The following is a 20,982-nucleotide window of genomic DNA, read 5'->3' as shown; positions in this document are numbered from 1 at the left end:
AGATTTAATTGCAACGAATTTAATGGTGCAATCAGATCATGATTTGGATAAGTAATTTAAGAGAAAAATCAGTTTAAAGCAATATTACACGTAAATCGGGCGCTGACGTCAGCGCCCGATTTTATCCCCTCCCGATCGGGCGCTGTCACGTCCTGATAAATTCATCCCGAAATAAAAATAATTCTCTAAAATGAATAATAGAATTAATTAAAATTCGAAAAGAAATTAGCAAACCTTAAAATGCGTATAAGAATAATTCGAATGTGGTCCGGAGGATTTTTGTTAAATTCTCCTTGGTCTAAAATGAGCCCTCAAATTTTACTTGAATTTTCAGAGCACCGAAAATAATTATTAAGCAACAAAAACAATTATAAGAGTTTATTAAAAAGAAAAACTAAAAATAACCCTCTCCTTCCCTTTGGGCCAAGTCTGGCCCAAGGTTTCTCCCCTCTCCCTCTCGGCCCGCGGCCGAAGTCTTCTTTCTCCCCCTCTCCTTCTCTTCCTTTTTCCCTTTGGACCGGCCTACTCCCTCCTCCTCTCCTTCCTGGCCCACTCCCTCCTCTCCTCCTCCCGCCTGGGCCTGTCCTGGCCCAAGCCGAGCCACAACCCTCCCGCGCACGCGCGTTGACCGCGCCTCCCTAGTGGGACCCGCCTGCCAGGCGCGTCTCCTTCCTCCCGCCGGCTCCTCTCTTTCCCTCCCGTGAAAACCCTAGTTCCTTGCTCCCTCAAATCCACGCGATTCAAGCATGGGATTCCAAAATTGATTTGAGGGAATTAATTCCCTTTCCTTCCTCTTCAATTCCCCATAATTTCCCTCATCAATCGCGCATCATTGCACCCGGAACGGCCGCGCCATTCATGGCCACCTTCCATGGCCGCCGGCCACCAATCCCGCCGCCGTTCCCCGCTCCTCCCGTGGCCGGCTCGTTCCCCTCCACTATAAAATGGAATCCCCTTCCTCCGTTCTCTCGTTTTAGCCTCCTCCCGCGTCTCCCCGTGGCTGCACCAGCTCTCCCCGCCTCTTCCCTCTCTCTCTCTCATTCCGCCGGCCACCTCTAGCCGCCTCCCCCTCCTTGCCCGTGCACCTGTAGACCGTGCTGTCGCCATCCTCGGCGTCGCAGCCGCCTCCTCTCCCCCGGCCTGCCCTCCGTTTCACGTGGTGACCGCCGGAGGTGCGTCCTCGTCGACGTCCAGTGGCGTTGCCGCCACTTCACCGCCTCCAGTCGCCCCGGTCGTCGCGCCAGAGCGCCGGCCGACGTCGCCATCTCCTTCTTCGGTACCGCGGCATCGACCTCCACCCCGGCCTGCCCTCGGATTCGTCCGGAGACCGCCGTCGCCGCGCCGGTCTCCCCTTCCTCCTCATCGACGTTTCCTTCGGCCGCTCCTTCCTCCGTGCCCGTGTGCCGGCCGACGTCGCCGTCTTCCTCGGCATCGCAGCGGCAAGGTCGCCCTTGGCCTCGCCTCCCTTCCTCCCGAACCCCGCCGGTCTTCGTCGTCGTCATCGACCGTCCTCGTCGACGTCCTCTTCCGGTCGGCCGTTCGTCCTCGCCGGCTCATCGTCTCGCGGCGCCGCCTCTGTCGTTGGCATCGCAGTGGCGTGTTCCACGCCGTCCTTGCATCCGTGCAGCTGCTGCAGGCTGCCCTCGTCACCTCCTCGCCAGCCCCGGTCGTCGTCGTCTTCTCGTCGTTCCCGGTCGTCGTGGCGTTCGTCCCTCCGTGAAGCCGATCGTGTTCTCCGCCCGTGGTTCGTCAAGCGAGCCGCTGCAGCCCCGTCATCGTCTTCGTCCTCGGCTCCGCATCGTCAAGCATTGCGCCGGCCTCGTCTCGCCTCCGTCCAAGGATCGCCGCCGAAGTCGTCCCCTCGCCGTTCGTCTTCGTTGTCCCCGAGTTGTGTCCGCCGTGCCCGTTCGTCGTCGTCGTTCTGCGCCTCGTCACATGGTGGTAAGGATCCCTCCTCTCACTACTCCGTCCTCTGTCCTTTTAGTGTCGCCCCGTGCCCGTTGTGCGGTTGTCGACCCCGGTACCCGTGTACCGGTGTCGGTAGTCGTTCATGTGTGCGTGTGGTGACCGTGTTTGTGTGCCCACTCGGTAGCCGCGTGGTTTCCACGTGTGCAGCCCGCGTGGTGTCTGGTGGAGTCCGTTTGTCGGCCACTCGCCTCGGTTGACACATGGGGTCCGCTTCCGTTGACCCGTGGACCGTCTCTGTGTACTCGGTCTACAGCGGTCCTTTAGGTTGACATGTGGGGTCCGCATGTTAACGGCGCAGCCTTCTTGTCTTTTCCAGGCTAGCGCTTACACATGTTTTATAGTTGCAAAGCCTAATTACAATAATCCGTAAATCTCCATGTAACAACATTAAACTTCGGATGACCATATCTTGGTCCTACGAACTCCGAATCGACCCGTTCAAGTCTTATAATGTTTGTTATAACCTAAAGAACCCTGTGCTTTCTTTTTAAGTATTGTTATTGCTTCTTTATAGGCTTGTAGCTTTGTTTGTGTACTTCCCGTAGCTTCTGTCGTTCTGGAGGTTCTCGAAGCGTGGTTCGCGGTCGTCGCCGAAGGTTCGGAAGGCCGTTCTCTCTTAGCAAGGCAAGTTGCATCATCCTTAAGCATATTGAATCCTAGTTTATAAAATTATTTTGATTTAAATTATTGCATTACTGCTTTATTTAATTTCCCGCGTTATCACTGTTTTATTTAGCATTACCTATTAATCCTTGTTATAGCCTTATCATTGCAATTGTTATTATCACCTTGCTTACCCCAAGAAAACAAAACCCCAACTAGTGGGTACTCCTTTCATGGTTCCACTAGTATGAATTTAGGTAGATGCTTCGCTGATTAATTAGGCAACACTAGATGGTTTTATAACTTTAGACTTTGGGAGTTCTCATATCATTTGGACATTGTGAAATGGTTGACTTGTGATGCAATTGAACACACAACTCCCCCCCTCTATTCAAAACTTCTAAAATGGTTTTAGGCTGGGCTCGAGGTGCATGGTTTTGCTAGGAGCACCTCGGCTATCATAAGGACCGGTCTTCGGGCCTCTGTTGCAAAGCACTACCGTACTAACCACATGTCTAATGGGTAAGGCTTAACTCGGTGCTTAGTCTAGTCCTGAACAAAAGGAGACGGATAGAGATGGATAAAGTCATTGCGACGATAGATATCTCTGAGGCAAATGAAGGCTACACGAGCTGCGGCTCGGTAATCGAGATGTCTAGGCAAATGAAGGCTACACGGGTCGGAGCCCGTTAGTCGAGATGCCATGGCACTGGACTAGTACGCGGGTGGTCTCACCCCTATGTGTGTGGCGCACCCGGTCTAGATCCTGTTGCTAGGGACTTAATCCTAGCCTGCTTGTCCGGGATACCGCCCGTAGGTAGGGTTGGGTCGGTACTTTTGTTCACGGCTCGGATAGGTTAAGGGTTATGTCACATGTTTACGACGGGTTCCAAGGCCATGGAATGCGGAGTAAAGATGTGTTTTGTGGGTAAAGATGTACGCCTCTGATCAGAGTAAATCTATTTGAATAGCTGTGCCCTCGGATATGGGTAAGCCTAGCAATGTACCCAAGTTAGTGGTTTAATTCTTAAAACTTGCTTAACAACTAAAATGTGTAATGGTTGGATAGGGTTGGCTTGGGACGAGCTGGGACCCAAGTCGGGTTGCCAGTTCGGTCTGAATCATCGTAGGCCTTGGGTTAAGGCAGGTTCGTGAGGGTTCACAGCCTTGATTAATAATATTGTGTAGCTCTAGGATCGTATTTACAAAATAGCTTTGAGCAATTAAGTGACTTTTGAATACTGTTTACTGCAAAACATAACCCCTATTATTATCCCCTTGTACCCCTTGTATTAATCATGCATCTCCCGGTGTGGCTTGCTGAGTACTGTGGTTGTACTCATTCTTGCTCTATCTTCCCCCCTTCAGTAAGAGAAGCTTTGGAGAAGAAGTCCTAAGTGGAGTCCTGGCTTATATCCCAGTTGAGCGCCTGTGAAGATGGAGCCGTATGCCCGCTAGTGCGTTGCTGTCGAGGAGTGATCCTCTCGAGCGAGAGATCATGGGATCCCCCTTTTGTGAGTTCGGCTAGGGGAAAGGGCCCGCCTCTGGAAGTCATGTACTCGCCCCCTAAATTATCAGCTAATATGCACACAACGAGATTATACAGGTTTGGGCCGCTGTGAAGTGTAACACCCTACTCCTGTTTGTATAATGATTCTTTTGTGGTCGGGAAGCCTCCGAATCTGAGATGTACAAGCTAGAGTTAGAGAAGCTATCCCCCCTGGGTCCAGAGTCCGATCCCCCTTTTCACTAGACGTGGCCCTCCTTTTATATTCTAAGGAGATACCACACATGCTCCGAGATCTACCTAGGGAGAAGGGAAAATATTCTCTACATTAATTACATGTCTTGTGCCTTGGCTTGGAAGCTAAGCCATGGTTTGTCTTTGGAGTGGGGCCCAGCGCCGTCCCATGCCTGACATGGGGGACATCCTTGTCATTCTCCCATTAATGGATGAAGAACTGTGGTGGCCGTCCTCCGGCGGGGAGGATCTCGAATGACCCTCCCGATGGGACGGGTCATACCTGCCTCCACTCCGCCGGAGGCAGATGTGACATGGGGGTGCAGCTGTCCGTCCAGTCAGACGCGACTGGTGACAGGCCGGTCATAGACCGGTCATTCCTGTTTGCCATGCACCAGTCGCGTACGCCGCGCGTCTGCCCCTACCGCATTAAATGAGGCAGAGGGCAGTTGGGGCGCTGTGTTTCATTGAAGAAGGCTCGGCTTGGGCTCTCTCCCCGCTCGCTCCTCCCGCCAGATGGCGGACAGGCGGGGGCCTCGGGGCAAGACGGCCCGAGGGCCCGAGGGATATGACGTGGCACCCCGAGCCCTCGGGGTAAGACGGCGCGAGGGCCCGAGGGGTATGACGTGGCACCCCGAGGCCCCCCGACTGCTCGTTCGACCCGGGGGGTACGGGGGTAGAGCCATGCTGTAGGTCATGCGCCAGGATGGGAAGGTAGTTTTCCCTTACTCCGCATACCCCCGGGCCCACTTCTCCGACAGTAGCCCCCGACACCGCGTCAGACGTTGGCCTCCTGAGGTCGGTCTGACATGGCGCCTCTTGACCTCCTAAGCTGGGTCGTGGGCCCGGCGGAGAATGTAGACAGACGCTGCCAAGCGGCCGGATTGGCGTGCCAATAATAACGGCGATTCGATCGCCACTAACCATGCTGATGATGGGGGCGCCTTAGGCACGAAAATCGGGAGTCGGTTGGACCATACCTCGATCTCCTCGTTCGCCATATACGCGGCGATACTGACGGCAGTCCGCCTAGTCTGCGCCTGCGAATGTCGCACGCCCTACGCCGAGTGAGCCGCTGACAGGAGCACTAAATGCGGGGCGTGGATTCAGCGAGCGGCGTGATGAGCGGTCGTGGGAAACGATGAGGCAATTGTAGGCGCGGGAAAAGATGAGGCAACTGCTGGCGCGGGAATCATGGGGGCAATCGTGTGGGCGTGAAACGAGGAGGCAGGCGCGGGCAAGGCAGGGATAAAAGGATACGGAGGCGGGGACTTCGCCTCCTCTCTCTCTCTGACTGCTCACCCGCACTCGCGCTCCTTAAGCCCTTACGCTTTCGCCACTCCACGCTATTTCACACACCAAACCTCTCGTCGCTTCACCGCCAGTCACCATGGCCCAAGGTGCTGGCGACGCTGTGCTTCCGGCATCACACATCACGGCGGATAGGCACCTTAGCCTCCCCCGCAAGATTATGCCGGAGGGGGCCGCCCTGAGGGCGGGGGAGTCGCGACCGCGACCGCGGTACTCGGATCGATTCGTGCACCTCCTGTCCTTCGCCATGGTGGGGTTGGTCCCTCCATTCTCCAGGTTCTTCCACGAGGTTTTGGATTTCTATGAGATCCACGCCTTGCATCTCGCACCCAACGCCGTGATGACGCTGGCCATCTTCGCGCATCTGTGTGAGATGTTCGTTAGGGTCCGGCAGACGATGCGATTGTTCCAGTTCTTCTTCGTCCCGCAGCTGCTGCAAGGTGCAGTGGTGGGGGGATGCTACTTCCAGCCCCGGCCCGGCACGGCGGGGCAATACATTGAGAGTCATCTCCGCAAGAAGTGGGAGGACTAGAAGAAGGATTGGTTCTACACCGCGCTGCCGGACCACCCGCGGCTTCGACTCCCCACCGGCCCTCTCGAAAGGTCCGCAGCATGGTTGGCGGCTTCGGAGCTGGGCGAGCAGTACGACGCCGTGCGGGACCGCCTCAGGGGCCTGCGAAGCCAGGGCCTTACGGGGGCGATGGTCTTTGGTGATTACTTCCATTGCCGCATCGCACCTCTCCAAGAGCGGTCCCGCGAAGCGTGGAAGTATATTGGACCCAACGATCTCATGCGCACTCATGTGGGTGAGCGTTGGGACTGGGGCGAGGAGGATGCGAAAACGGTGATTCGGTGTCACACCCTAAAAATCCCAAATATATAAATTGTTGTCTAAATTGGAATTATTAGAATTTATTTTAAAAGCCTAGAAGAGAAGATCTAGTTTTAATTAATAAATTCCAATATAAAATGGGGCCAGATAAAATTTCATTAAATACTTTGCTTAATTCTATAATTCCTAGATTTTTCTGGGATTTATTTGAGCTAAGGAAGTATTTTTAATAAATGGAATTGCATTTCATGAATAATTTAAATTGGAAAAGGTTTTAAAGTTCTCTTTTGGCTTTGGGCCAAAAGTCGGCCCAAAACCTTCTCTCTCTCTCCTGGCCCAATCCGGCCCGCAGCCGAGCCGCCCGCTCGCGCGCGCGCGTCCGCCTGCTGACAGGTGGGGCCCACCTGTCAGGGCCGTCGTCTTCCTCGCGCCGTCGCCCGGCCGAACCCTAGCGCCGCGCCGCCGTCGTCTCCTTCCAAATCCAGCCGCCCCTTTCTGTTTCCGGTGAAATTAATAGAGGGGAAATGATCCCCGGGATCCCCTTTATCTTTTCTCTTATGGAATCGTCGGCTAATTTCGTTTGGAAATCCGTGGATTCAATCTCGAATTGGATTCGTCTCTCTCCTCCGAACCCTAATCTTTCCTTCTCATCGCCGGTTGCCGTGGGCCTTCGCCGCTGCCTTCCAACCCCTATAAAAGGACCCCCAAGCCCGCCGCTACCCGTCGCCACCCTCGTCTTCGTCCGCCGCCGCCCGTAGCGCCCTAGCCCCGTGTAGCTTCGCGCCGCCATCGCCGCCGCAGCTCCAGCCGTGCGTCGCCGTCGCTCCGGTCGTCGTTGCCGCTCGGGAAAGGCACCGTCGTAATCGCCAAGCCGTCGCCGACCTCGTCCGCCCCTCCGTCGTCGCCGTAGACCGCTGGAACACCGTCGCCATCGTCAAGCCGAAGGTCGCCGCCGCTTCTTCCTCGACGCCGTCGCCGTCCGTTGATCTTCCGCCGTTGTTTTGGTCACCGGTGAGTTCGCCGCGTCGCCCTCTACGTGTTGGTGTCCTCCGTTCGCGTCGTCGCGCCGTCGTTCGCCGGCGAGCTTGCGCGCCCGAGCCGCCGCCGGTGGTGACGTCACTGCTGACGTCATCGTCGTCATTTCCCGTGGCCCGGTCGTGGACCGATGGATCTTGGCCGTCCGTTTTGGATGAATCGATCTCGGCCGTTCGTTTCCGTGAGCCGCCGCCGTGAACCCGGTTCACCGCGAACCCTAGCCGCTGACGCAATAAACCCCTTTTTCCTTTTCAAAAATAATTCATTATTGCGTCATAATTCAATTAAAACCCATATAAGTGTTTTAATCTGATTTAATCTTAGTTTGGATTTAGTTGGTTCAAGTCTCTAAATTTTTCTAAAATTGAGATCTACATGTTAAAAATATCCACATGTACTGTTCATGCTTGTTTATGTGCTGTTTGGTGATTTTGCTCCTTTCTGTTTAGATTCCGACGTTTCCGGAGAGTCCGTTTTTGCAGGAGAAGAATTTAAAGAGTTCCAAGGCCAGCAAGGCAAGTCACACAGATCCCAAACAACCCTTGAGCATGTTGATCCCGTTTAAAGCTATTGTTTCTATTCAACTATTGCATTTATTTTCGAGTGTCATTGGGTGGAATTAACCTATTGTTTGTTATAGCCCTTTTGTTCTTGATTACTTTATTCCTTGATACCTTGGGTTATTATAACTTGACTAGTTGAGCTTTATATATTGGTTCAGCTAGATATTAGATATGATTGCTTAGCCATGCTTAGAAACATTAGCACACTATTGGGATAATTTATAAATCACTATTATTTAATGATGGCTTAATGATAGTTCACGATGGTCAATCGTGATTGGTTAATTAATTAAATTGCCAACTAAAACTTGATAATGGTGGGTTGTGAGCACATGGTTTTGATGGTCGTGCTCATGACAATTAAGGACCGGTTCACGAGTTTCGGTTGTGAAACGTTAACCGTGCCAACCACAAGCCAGCGTGGGCAACGGCTTTACCTTTTGTATAGCATGGTTCATTGCGGAGCACCAGACTGAGAAGTGGCGGAGATAAGCCCACGGGGGTCGCTGGGGAGTCCATGCCTTGTTTATAAGGGGGTGATTATGATCCAGGAACGGTGCGCTGTGGTGGATTGTGTTGTGCGAGGGGTACTGTCACAGCTCCTTTCTGAGGTACCGTGGTGGTATTGAGGCGCATGGTGACATGTTGTGGGGCTGTGTGTTGTGGGTACATGGGTACACCTCTGGCCAGAGTAAAACTATTCGAATAGCCGTGCCCGCGGTTATGGGCGGGTCTAACAATGTCTTTCGTGATTAGTTTCACACTTCTCACCATAATAAAAGATGCTATAACTGGTAATAATTTGATTAGCTCCTGGTTTGGAATGGTATATTCCTGGTTTGGAGATAGAACTGTGCAGCCGGGATGGTTGTTCAGAATGGTTGGGCCTATGCAACAGGGTATGTTGTATAGCGTTGGATTAATATTGTTTAATTATTACTTAACTGTTTTATTAAATTCTGAAATGTTCATTAAATGCTGTTTATGCAAATGAAACCCTACTATGCCATCCTTTGTTATCCGGTGCACTTGCATATTTGCTGTGTGGCTTGCTGAGTATGTCATATACTCACCTTGCAATCATTCATCAGAGGAGGAGTTCTACAGTGATGCTGATGGTGTGGAGGATTAGGTGTAGCCCTAGTCAAGCTGCCTGTGGAGTGGAGTCGTCTGCGCCGTTTATCTTATTCTTCCGCTGCTTAGATTTTTATTGATTGAGAGGAACTATCTACCTCTGTAATGACATTTTATTTGCTTATTAATTAGAGTAATAATTGTACTCTATTATCAATTTGTTATTGTGTGCCTCGGCTGATTCCTGGACGAGGGTTCACACACATGTAAGCGTTTGGAATTTTGGATAGAAATTCCGGGCGTGACAAGTTGGTATCAGAGCCTCCTTGACCCTAGGTTATGCCAAATGGTTACCCTCAGGAGCCCTCTAAAAATATTGGAAAAGTAGAACTGTTCTCCTCCCTTTCTCTTTTAATTAAACCAAACTAATAGCACATGCACTTCATAATCTCTTTTAGTGGTTCTCATTCAAAATTTATTCCAGTGTTGTTAGTACTGTACATGTATTACTGTACTAATGGCCCATTTACCAGCAAAAGTTTTACAACATTGTTTTATTTAATCTTGCTGCAATGAAATAAATTTAGCATGTTGATTTTATAACTTTCTTTTATTTCTTTTGGAACCTGTTGTTCAAAAGTGCAAAATTTGTGATCTTGGTTCCAACTGTTTTAACTTATCTTGCAAGCTTAGTTTACTTTATTTACTTACCTTTTACTTTGATTTTCTAACTTTATTCAAATTAATCCAAAAACTTGTGCTATTAATTGGATAAATGTCTTAACTCCCTCCTTTCACTTGTCTTTAGATGCCGCGCTACAAGCCTGAGTATTTGTTTGGTGTTGAGGGATTTGTCCAGGAGTTGCGTACGATGTCCTTTGCCATAGGATTTGGGACTGCCCCTTTGTATGCCCAGATTCCTCATGATCGTGATGAAGAGAAGTGCCAAGTCAAAGTCACCTTGAACAGTAATAGTGAAGATATCCTATCAGTGATGTTCGAAGCTGGAGGAGGAAACTACATTCATGCATGTCAGGAGGTGGCAAGGATCGCCATAGGAGAGCTCCGCGATCGCTACAGTGATCAGTTGGCCGACACTGAGTATCGCTACCATCCTCGCCAACCCCAGGGAAGTGACCGTGGCAGCTACCTTGAGACTGAGGGGATTGAGAATGATGCTACCACAAGGCATTTGGTTGAGATGCTGTGGGCTATGGATGAGACCCGCGCGGAGACTGTGTTAGCAGCTCAAGATCGTGAAGACCGGAATCGTGGTAAGATTTGCAAGCTAGAGGACAAGGTGGATCGTTTGGAGAAGGAACTAGCCGCATTGAAGGGAGAAGCACCACCGTAGAAGGCCAGGGTTCGTCTTACCGCAAGGAAGAGAGCTCTATTCATCCCTCGCTACCAATTGGCGCCAAAGGTCCGTGTGGTGGAGAAAGAAGTTACCCCAGCCCTAGCGGATCCTCCGGTCGTCAATGTAAGTGATGATGAAGGAGAAGAATCGAAGCGCACCCATTCCAAGATCGAGTGGGGAGCAACTCAAGATGATGGAGACGAACCGAACGAGCCTTCGATCAACTCCGATGCCCGGAAGACCTAGAGTGCCTTGTCAAGCCATTGTCTTAGATCGTTGTGTTAGTTTGTTTGTTTAAGTTTGGTTGTGTGTGTGGGTCCTGCATGTGGTTTACATCAGTGGTGGGATGTAAGCGCATGCGTTTGTTTGCTTTCGAGTGTTAGGTAGTTGGTGAGTTTAGTGGTGTGAGAGTCTTCAGTTCTGTAATAATGAAACTCAGTTAAGATCAATAAAAGTTATGTTAGTAGAAAAATTAATTCTCTGTCCTAAGTAGTTTTCCCCGGTTTCTCTTCTTGTGATCCTGCCCATGCCAGATGGTGCTCACTCGCAGCAACGGGAATGGTCCCAACATCAAGAATAACAACAACAATAGAGAGAATCCCACACTTGCCCAAGTCCTGGCTCAACAGGCACAGCTTATGAACATGATGATGCAGCAACTTCAGAACCAGCAGAACCAGGGAAATAACCATGCACCTCCCCAGAACAAGTTGGCAGAATTTCTTTGTGTGAGGCCGCCCACTTTCTCTAGCACTACTAATCCTGTTAAAGCTGGTGATTGGCTGCATGCCATAGAGAAGAAGTTAGATTTGCTTCAGTGCACTGATCAGGAAAAGGTCTCATTTGCATCACACCAACTGCATGGCCCTGCCTCTGAGTGGTGGGATCACTTCCGCCTTAACAGGACTACTGCTGAACCTATCACTTGGCTTGAATTCACCGCTGCTTTCCGGAAGACGCATATACCATCGGGAGTGGTGTCTCTCAAGAAGAAGGAATTCAGGTCGCTCACCCAGGGATCTCGCACGGTCACCGAGTATCTGCACGAGTTCAATCGTCTGGCTCGTTATGCTCCGGAAGATGTGCGCACTGATGAAGAGCGCCAGGAGAGGTTCTTGGAAGGACTTAATAATGAGCTTTCTTACCCACTCATGACTGGGGATTATCATGATTTCCAGAGGTTAGTGGATAAGGCTATTCGCCAGGAGGACAAGTACAACCGCATGGAGCAGAAGAAACGCCGGATTGCTCACTTCAAGGCACAACAGGGGAATAGTCAGAGGCCGCGTCTTACTTTAGGACCCCAGTCCATGCCACAGGGAGGTTCTTCGTCTGTTGTTCGTTCGCAGCGTGAGTTCTTCAACAACAACGCGGGCAACAACATCCGCAATCAAGCTCCACGCCCTGTTGCAGCTTCGACACAGCAACAGCCTGCCAAGAGGGAGCAAGGCAGCAAGCCTGGGGTGTGCTTCAACTGTGGAGACCCAGGACATTACGCTGACAAGTATCCGAAGCCCCGACGCGTGAAGGTTGTCCCTGCCCAGAGCAACTCTACCGCACCAGCATCAAAGGCTCGTGTCAATCATGTTGCTGCTGCAGAAGCTCAAGGTGCTCCAGATGTGATTTTGGGTACGTTCCTTGTTAACTCAGTTCCTGCAACAGTGCTTTTCGATTCCGGTGCTTCCCATTCATTTTTATCTATGAGTTTTGCGGGAAATCATGGGATGGAAGTAGAGGATCTTAGACGTCCTTTGATGGTTAGTACCCCGAGTAATCAAGCACTCTCTTTGCAACGTAACCCCTCTGTCAGAATAGAAATTCAAGGAGTACCATTTCTTGCCAATCTTATTCTGTTAGAAGCCAAAGACCTTGATGTCATCCTAGGGATGGACTGGTTAGCCAGATATAAAGGTGTGATAGACTGTGCCAACAGAAAAGTAACTCTCACCAACAATGATGGTCGAGTTGTAACTGTTCATGCATTGTCTTCTGAATCTTTAAGGTCAAGTCTGAACCAAATAGCTTTGGAAGAGATTCCCATAGTACAGGAATACCCGGACGTGTTCCCGGACGATTTACCTGGTATGCCGCCTAAAAGAGATATTGAATTCAGAATAGATCTGGTACCAAGAACAACTCCGATCCATAAGAGACCTTATAGAATGGCGGCCAATGAATTAGCAGAAGTCAAGAGGCAAGTAGATGATTTGCTTCAGAAAGGATACATCAGACCAAGTTCATCTCCATGGGGAGCTCCAGTTATTTTTGTGGAAAAAAAAGACCATACCCAGAGGATGTGTGTGGACTATCGTGCACTAAATGATGTGACTATCAAGAATAAGTACCCGCTGCCAAGAATTGATGATTTGTTTGATCAGCTTAAAGGTGCCACCGTTTTTTCCAAGATAGATCTTCGATCAGGGTATCACCAGTTGAGGATTAAAGAAGAAGATATACCTAAGACGGCTTTTACCACTAGGTATGGGTTGTTTAAATGTACTGTTATGTCTTTTGGACTTACCAATGCCCCCGCTTTCTTCATGAACTTGATGAATAAGGTGTTTATGGAATACCTAGACAAGTTCGTGGTGGTCTTTATTGATGACATTCTTATCTACTCCCGAACAAAAGAAGAGCATGAAGAACATCTTCGCCTTGCACTAGAGAAGCTACGAGAACATCAACTGTATGCCAAGTTTAGCAAGTGTGAATTTTGGTTGTCTGAAGTGAAGTTTCTTGGTCACGTCATCTCAGCCGGAGGAGTTGCCATTGATCCTAGTAATGTGGAATCCGTAACCAACTGGAAACAACCAAAGACAGTTTCAGAGATTCGCAGTTTCCTGGGTCTTGCAGGTTATTACCGGAGGTTTATAGAGAAATTCTCCAAGATTGCTAAGCCCATGACACGGCTGCTTCAGAAAGATGTGAAGTACAAGTGGTCAGAAGAATGTGAGCAGAGTTTTCAAGAGTTGAAAAGTCGCTTAATATCAGCTCCTATTTTGATTTTACCTGATCCAAAGAAGGGTTTCCAAGTGTATTGTGATGCATCCAAACTTGGGTTAGGTTGTGTTCTGATGCAAGATGGGAAGGTGGTTGCCTATGCATCTCGTCAGTTACGCCCGCATGAGAAGAACTACCCTACTCATGATCTTGAGTTAGCTGTAGTGGTTCATGCGTTGAAGATTTGGCGTCATTATCTTTTCGGTACTCGTACAGAGGTGAACACTGATCACAAGAGTTTAAAGTATATTTTTACTCAGCCAGATCTGAACATGAGACAACAGAGATGGTTGGAATTAATTAAGGATTATGACATGGGAATTCATTATCACCCGGGAAAGGCTAATGTTGTAGCAGATGCTCTTAGCAGGAAAGGCTATTGCAATGCTACGGAAGGACGACAGTTGCCATTGGAGTTATGCAAGGAATTTGAAAGATTAAATTTGGGAATTGTCAGTAGAGGTTTCGTTGCAGCCCTAGAAGCAAAGCCCACTCTAATTGATCAAGTTAGAGAAGCTCAAATTAACGACCCTGATATTCAAGAAATTAAGAAGAATATGAGAAGAGGAAAAGCTATCGGTTTCTTGGAAGATGAGCAAGGAACTGTATGGTTGGGTGAGAGAATTTGCGTCCCAGACAACAAAGATTTAAAAGATGCAATTCTAAAGGAAGCCCATGATACTTTATACTCCATTCACCCTGGTAGTACTAAGATGTACCAGGATCTCAAGGAAAGATTTTGGTGGGCAAGTATGAAGCGTGAGATAGCGGAATACGTAGCAGTATGTGATGTTTGTCAGCGAGTCAAGGCAGAACATTAGAAACTCGCAAGTTTGCTGCAGCCTTTGAAGATTCCTGAATGGAAGTGGGAGGAAATCGGTATGGATTTCATCACTGGTCTACCTAGAACGTCATCAGGCCATGACTCTATTTGGGTGATAGTCGACAGACTTACCAAAGTGGCTCATTTCGTCCCAGTAAAGACAACATATTCCGAAAGTCGTTTGGCGGAATTGTATATGGCAAGGATTGTGTGTTTGCATGGTGTTCCTAAGAAGATCGTATCCGATCGGGGAAGTCAGTTTACTTCAAAGTTTTGGAAGAAACTTCAAGAAGAGATGGGTTCTAAGCTGAACTTTAGTACTGCTTATCATCCGCAGACAGACGGACAAACCGAAAGGGTAAATCAGATTTTGGAAGACATGTTGAGAGCTTGTGCTTTAGACTTCGGTGGAAGTTGGGATAAGAATCTACCTTATGCGGAATTCTCATACAACAACAGTTATCAAGCTAGTCTTCAGATGGCTCCTTACGAAGCACTGTATGGTCGGAAGTGCCGCAGTCCGCTTTTGTGGGATCAAACGGGAGAACGTCAGGTTTTCGGGACTGATATCCTAAGGGAAGCAGAAGAGAAGGTAAAGATCATTCAAGAAAGATTGCGTGAGGCTCAGTCTCGCCATAAGAGTTATGCCGACAATCGTCGCAGAGATTTGAGTTTTGAATAAGGAGATTATGTGTACCTTCGTGTCACGCCTCTTCGAGGGGTTCATCGCTTCCACACTAAAGGAAAATTGGCACCGCGTTTCGTGGGACCTTACAAGATTGTTAGTAGAAGAGGAGAGGTCGCTTATCAGTTGGAGTTACCACAATCTTTGGCAGGAGTCCATAATGTGTTCCATGTGTCACAGTTGAAAAAGTGTTTAAGGGTACCCACTGAGGAAGCTAGTCTTGAACAGATAGAAATCCAAGAGGATCTGACATATGTTGAGAAACCAATCCGTATCTTGGAAACAGATGAGAGAAGAACCAGGAATCGAGTTATCCGTTTTTGTAAAGTTTAGTGGAGTAATCACTCGGAAGAAGAATCAACTTGGGAACGAGAAGATGAATTAAAGTCAGCTCATCCGCATTTGTTCGCCAGTTCTTCAGAATCTCGAGGACGAGATTCTGTTTAAGGGGGGTAGGTTTGTCACACCCTAAAAATCCCAAATATATAAATTGTTGTCTAAATTGGAATTATTAGAATTTATTTTAAAAGCCTAGAAGAGAATATCTAGTTTTAATTAATAAATTCCAATATAAAATGGGGCCAGATAAAATTTCATTAAATACTTTGCTTAATTCTATAATTCCTAGATTTTTCTGGGATTTATTTGAGCTAAGGAAGTATTTTTAATAAATGGAATTGCATTTCATGAATAATTTAAATTAGAAAAGGTTTTAAAGTTCTCTTTTGGCTTTGGGCCGAAAGTCGGCCCAAAACCTTCTCTCTCTCTCCTGGCCCAATCCGGCCCGCAGCCAAGCCGCCCGCTCGCCGACCTCGTCCGCCCCTCCGTCATCGCCGTAGGCCGCCGGAACACCGTCGCCGTCGTCAAGCCGAAGGTCGCCGCCGCTTCTTCCTCGATGCCGTCGCCGTCCGTTGATCGTCCGCCGTTGTTTTGGTAACCGGTGAGTTCGCCGCGTCGCCCTCTACGTGTTGGTGTCCTCCGTTCGCGTCGTCGCGCCGTCGTTCGCCGGCGAGCTTGCGCGCCCGAGCCGCCGCCGGTGGTGACGTCATCGTCGTCGTTTCCCGTGGCCCGGTCGTGGACCGATGGATCTTGGCCGTCCGTTTTGGATGAATCGATCTCGGCCGTTCGTTTCCGTGAGCCGCCGCCGTGCACCCGGTTCACCGCGAACCCTAGCCGCTGACGCAATAAACCCCTTTTTCATTTTCAAAAATAATTCATTATTGCGTCATAATTCAATTAAAACCCATATAAGTGTTTTAATCCGATTTAATCTTTGAAAATTCATAACTAATTCATCTTAGCTCGGATTTAGTTGGTTCAAGTCTCTAAATTTTTCTAAAATTTAGATCTACATGTTAAAAATATCCACATATACTGTTCATGCTTGTTTATGTGCTGTTTGGTGATTTTGCTCCTTTCTATTTAGATTCCGACGTTTCCGGAGAGTCCGTTTTTGCAGGAGAAGAATTTGAAGAGTTCCAAGGCCAGCAAGGCAAGTCACACAGATCCCAAACAACCCTTGAGCATGTTGATCATGTTTAAAGCTATTGTTTCTATTCAACTATTGCATTTATTTTCGAATGTCATTGGGTGGAATTAACCTATTGTTTGTTATAGCCCTTTTGTTCTTGATTACTTTATTCCTTGATACCTTGGGTTATTATAACTTGACTAGTTGAGCTTTATATATTGGTTCAGCTAGATATTAGATATGATTGCTTAGCCATGCTTAGAAACATTAGCACACTATTGGGATAATTTATAAATCACTATTATTTAATGATGGCTTAATGATAGTTCACGATGGTCAATCGTGATTGGTTAATTAATTAAATTGCCAACTAAAACTTGATAATGGTGGGTTGTGAGCACATGGTTTTGATGGTCGTGCTCATGACAATTAAGGACCGGTTCACGAGTTTCGGTTGTGAAACATTAACCGTGCCAACCACAAGCCAGCGTGGGCAACGGCTTTACCTTTTGTATAGCATGGTTCATTGTGGAGCACCAGACTGAGAAGTGGCGGAGATAAGCCCACGGGGGTCGCTGGGGAGTCCATGCCTTGTTTATAAGGGGGTGATTATGATCCAGGAACGGTGCGCTGTGGTGGATTGTGTTGTGCGAGGGGTACTGTCACAGCTCCTTTCTGAGGTACCGTGGTGGTATTGAGGCGCATGGTGACATGTTGTGGGGCTGTGTCTTGTGGGTATAGTGGTACACCTCTGGCCAGAGTAAAACTATTCGAATAGCCGTGCCCGCGGTTATGGGCGGGTCTAACAATGTCTTTCGTGATTAGTTTCACACTTCTCACCATAATAAAAGATGCTATAACTGGTAATAATTTGATTAGCTCCTGGTTTGGAATGGTATATTCCTGGTTTGGAGATAGAACTGTGCAGCCGGGATGGTTGTTCAGAATGGTTGGGCCTATGCAACAGGGTATGTTGTATAGCGTTGGATTAATATTGTTTAATTATTACTTAACTATTTTATTAAATTCAGAAATGTTCATTAAATGCTGTTTATGCAAATGAAACCCTACTATGCCATCCTTTGTTATCCTGTGCACTTGCATATTTGCTGCGTGGCTTGCTGAGTATGTCATATACTCACCTTGCAATCATTCATCAGAGGAGGAGTTCTACAGTGATGCTGATGGTGTGGAGGATTAGGTGTAGCCCTGGTCAAGCTGCCTGTGGAGTGGAGTCGTCTGCGCCGTTTATCTTATTCTTCCGCTGCTTAGATTTTTATTGATTGAGAGGAACTATCTACCTCTGTAATGACATTTTATTTGCTTATTAATTAGAGTAATAATTGTACTCTATTATCAATTTGTTATTGTGTGCCTCGGCTGATTCCTAGACGAGGGTTCACACACATGTAAGCGTTTGGAATTTTGGATAGAAATTTCGGGCGTGACATTCGGCGGGTGCTGGGTCTGGACTCCGCCGAGCAAACACTGATTCCAGACGGAATCCGGAATCCTTCCCCTCTGTAGCGACCGCGACCGGGAGAGAATCCTGGTGGTAATGTTGGCTGTTGGTGCCGGCGGGGATCGGTCCCGGCGGAGCAATGTAGGTGGGGGCGCCGTTGGTGTGGGCAGCAGCGGTGCAACCGCAGGCGGGAGTCGGGCCAGCGGTCCCGGCGGGGGCGGCAGCTCCAGGGTACCCGGCCCGAGCCGCGGTCTGGGCGGAGATTCGGCCAGCGACCCGAAGGGGAAGCGAAAAACGACCGGATCCCGACCGCCCTCTCCCCCGCACGGAAGGGGTGCCGAACGCACGGCGGACCGACCACCGGCGGGGCGCAAGCGCCCAGTCACTCCCGAATTTGGGCGAAAGAAGAAGCGGCTCCGAAAGATAGGCCAGACAGAGCCGTGCCGGGGAAGCTTTATCGAGCCCCCGAAGTGGACCTTCAACCCCCACCCCCCCTAAGGTACGATTGTCGGCATCCGCCTCGGTGCTCTTTACTCGTATCAGCCCCTTGTTGCTTCTTCTTCTTTTCCTTCGCTAACACGGTCAGGGATCTTCTGCAGCGGGATTCCTTCCCAGGGGGCGTCGGTGTCCGAACCCTTGCAGGGGTCAAAGTCCGAGCGACCGAAGCGGCCCGAGGCCCTTGAGGATTTCTGCGTTGGCTCGCTTAACATGGCCGTTGCTCTTGGGGTGGGCGGGCGAGGCGAAGCATAGCTTGATACCCATGTCGTCGCAATAGTCGCCGAACAGTTCACTGGTGAACTGTGTGCCATTATCCGTAATGATACGGTTGGGCACCCCGAACCGGGACGTGATGCCCCTGATGAACTTGAGGGTGGAATGCTTGTCGATTTTGACGACCGGGTAAGCCTTGGGCCACTTGGTGAATTTGTCAATGGCGACATACAGGTGCTGATACCCACCTTGAGCCGCTTTGAATGGCCCAAGGATGTCTAGCCCCCAGACTGCGAAGGGCCAAGAGAGCGGGATGACCTGTAAAGCCTGGGCCGGCTGGTAGGTTTGCTTGGCGTGGAATTGGCACGCCTTGCATCGCTGGACCCACTCCTGTGCGTCTTGCAACGCGGTCGGCCAGTAAAAACCTTGCCGAAAGGCCTTACCGACCAAGGTGCGCGAGGCGGAATGCACCCCACACTCACCCTCATGGGCGTCGGCAATGAGCTCGATGCCCTGTTCTCGAGAGATACACTTCAAGAGCATCCCGTTGGTGGCGCATCGGTAGAGGGTCCCTTCTACGAGCACGTACCGCTTAGAAATGCGCGCAAGCTTCTCAGCTTCCGCGCGATCCTCGGGAAGAGTATTATTGTCGAGGTACGCCCGGATGTGAGCCATCCAGGCGACGTGACGAGGGGGGTCGGGGTCAACCCCCTCGGGCCCCGAGGCCCGCAGGTTATCGGGGCTCGGGGTGGAGGTTGTAGCGCCGGGGCCCTTCGGGGGGTCCAATTGTGCCGACGGCCGCGCGAGCCTTTCCTCGAAGGTCCCCGGAGGGAGTGGGGCTCGCGCCGACGCGATACGCGACAACTCATCAGCGATTGCGTTGTCGCGCCGGGGCACGTGCCGGAGCTCGAGTCCGTCGAAGTGGCGCTCCACACGCCGCGCCTCACGTACGTACACCTCCATTTGCGGGTCGGTGCACTGGTATTCCTTGGAGATCTGATTCACGACCAACTAGGAATTGCCTAAGACTAGGAGGCGGCGGATGCCCATTCCGGCCGCCACCCTCAACCCTACGAGGAGTCCTTCATATTCCGCCATATTGTTCGTGGCTCGAAAATCGAGCCGAACGACGTACTTAAGGACATCCCCAGTTGGCGAAGTTAGTATGACTCCAGCCCCTGCACCATGAAGGTTGAGGGAGCCATCGAAGTGCATAACCCAGTGCCCAGCGTGAATGTTGGTGCTCGGGTCTTCACCATCTCCAAGGAGGGAGGGGAGATCGGATGGGAGAGGGTCATCCACCGGTGTCCATTCTGCGACGAAGTCAGCCAGAACCTGGCTTTTAATCGCGTGCCACGGTTTGAAGTGCAGGTCGAACTCAGCAAGCTCGATGGCCCACTTCACTACCCGACCGGTGCCCTCTCGGTTGTGCAATATCTAACCAAGAGGGCAAGACATTACAACGGAAACCCGATGTGCTTGGAAATAATGGCGCAATTTTCTTGAGGCCATTAAGACTGCATAAAGCATCTTCTGGGCCTGTGGGTATCTGGTTTTCGTGTCTCGGAGCGCCTCACTGACAAAGTAGACAGGCCACTGCACCTTCCGGTGGGGCCGGTTCGCGATGTCAGGGGCAACTGGTCCGGGGTACTCGTGCTCGGGAACCCCAGGGGGATCTCGGATCATGTCGCGATCGTAGGCCTCGGGGGCGCCTGTCGGAGCCTCTCCTCTTCCTGCGGGGGCCTCGGGGCCCTCCGAGGGGTTGGGGGCTTCGGGCATCGGGTCTTGGGGGGACGAGGGGCCATCACCAGTTGAGGGGGCCCCTGGCCTACTCTCGTTGCGTTCAACTACTAGGGCGGCACTCACCGCATGGGGGGTTGCAGCCAAGTAGAGTAGCAACGGCTCCTCTAGTCCTGGGGCTACTAGGTTGGGGGGAGGTGAGGTAAGCTTTCAACTTATTGAGAGCTTGCTCTGCTTCCTCCGTCCATACAAACGGCCCGGAGCGTTTGAGGAGTTTGAATAGGGACAGCGCCCTCTCACCCAGCCTCGATATGAATCGACTTAGGGCGGCCATGCATCCAGCGACGCACTGTAGATCCCTAAGCTTGCTGGGGGGGCACATCCTCTCTATCGCGCGTATTTTCTCAGGATTAGCTTCTATGCCTCGGGAGGAGACTAGAAAACCGAGGAGTTTGCCCGCCGGCACACCGAACACACACTTATCGGGGTTCAGTTTCATGCGCGTGGACCTAAGACTATCAAAAGTCTCGGCCAAATCATGCAACAACGTATCCTGGTGGAGCGTCTTTACCACTAGGTCATCAACATATGCCTCTACATTGTGCC

The 20,982-nt window shown here is 50.3% G+C and overlaps 1 protein-coding gene across 1 annotated transcript; it reads right to left on the bottom strand.

The window, feature by feature from the left end:
* Positions 1–18,570: 18,570 nt before the first annotated feature.
* LOC136355203 (uncharacterized) lies at positions 18,571–20,415 on the bottom strand. The gene is made up of 3 exons (XM_066307599.1): positions 20,218–20,415; positions 19,807–20,073; positions 18,571–19,632 (listed from the first exon to the last, which is right to left on the bottom strand). Exons 1-3 carry the CDS (start codon positions 20,413–20,415, stop codon positions 18,571–18,573), a joined length of 1,527 nt encoding a protein of 508 aa, XP_066163696.1.
* Between the last annotated feature and the right edge of the window lie 567 nt (positions 20,416–20,982).

The sequence above is a fragment of the Oryza sativa genome, chromosome 1, assembly GCF_034140825.1.
Source record: "Oryza sativa Japonica Group chromosome 1, ASM3414082v1".
NCBI classification, from domain to species: domain Eukaryota; kingdom Viridiplantae; phylum Streptophyta; class Magnoliopsida; order Poales; family Poaceae; genus Oryza; species Oryza sativa.
This window is presented reverse-complemented; position numbering and strand designations above follow the sequence as displayed.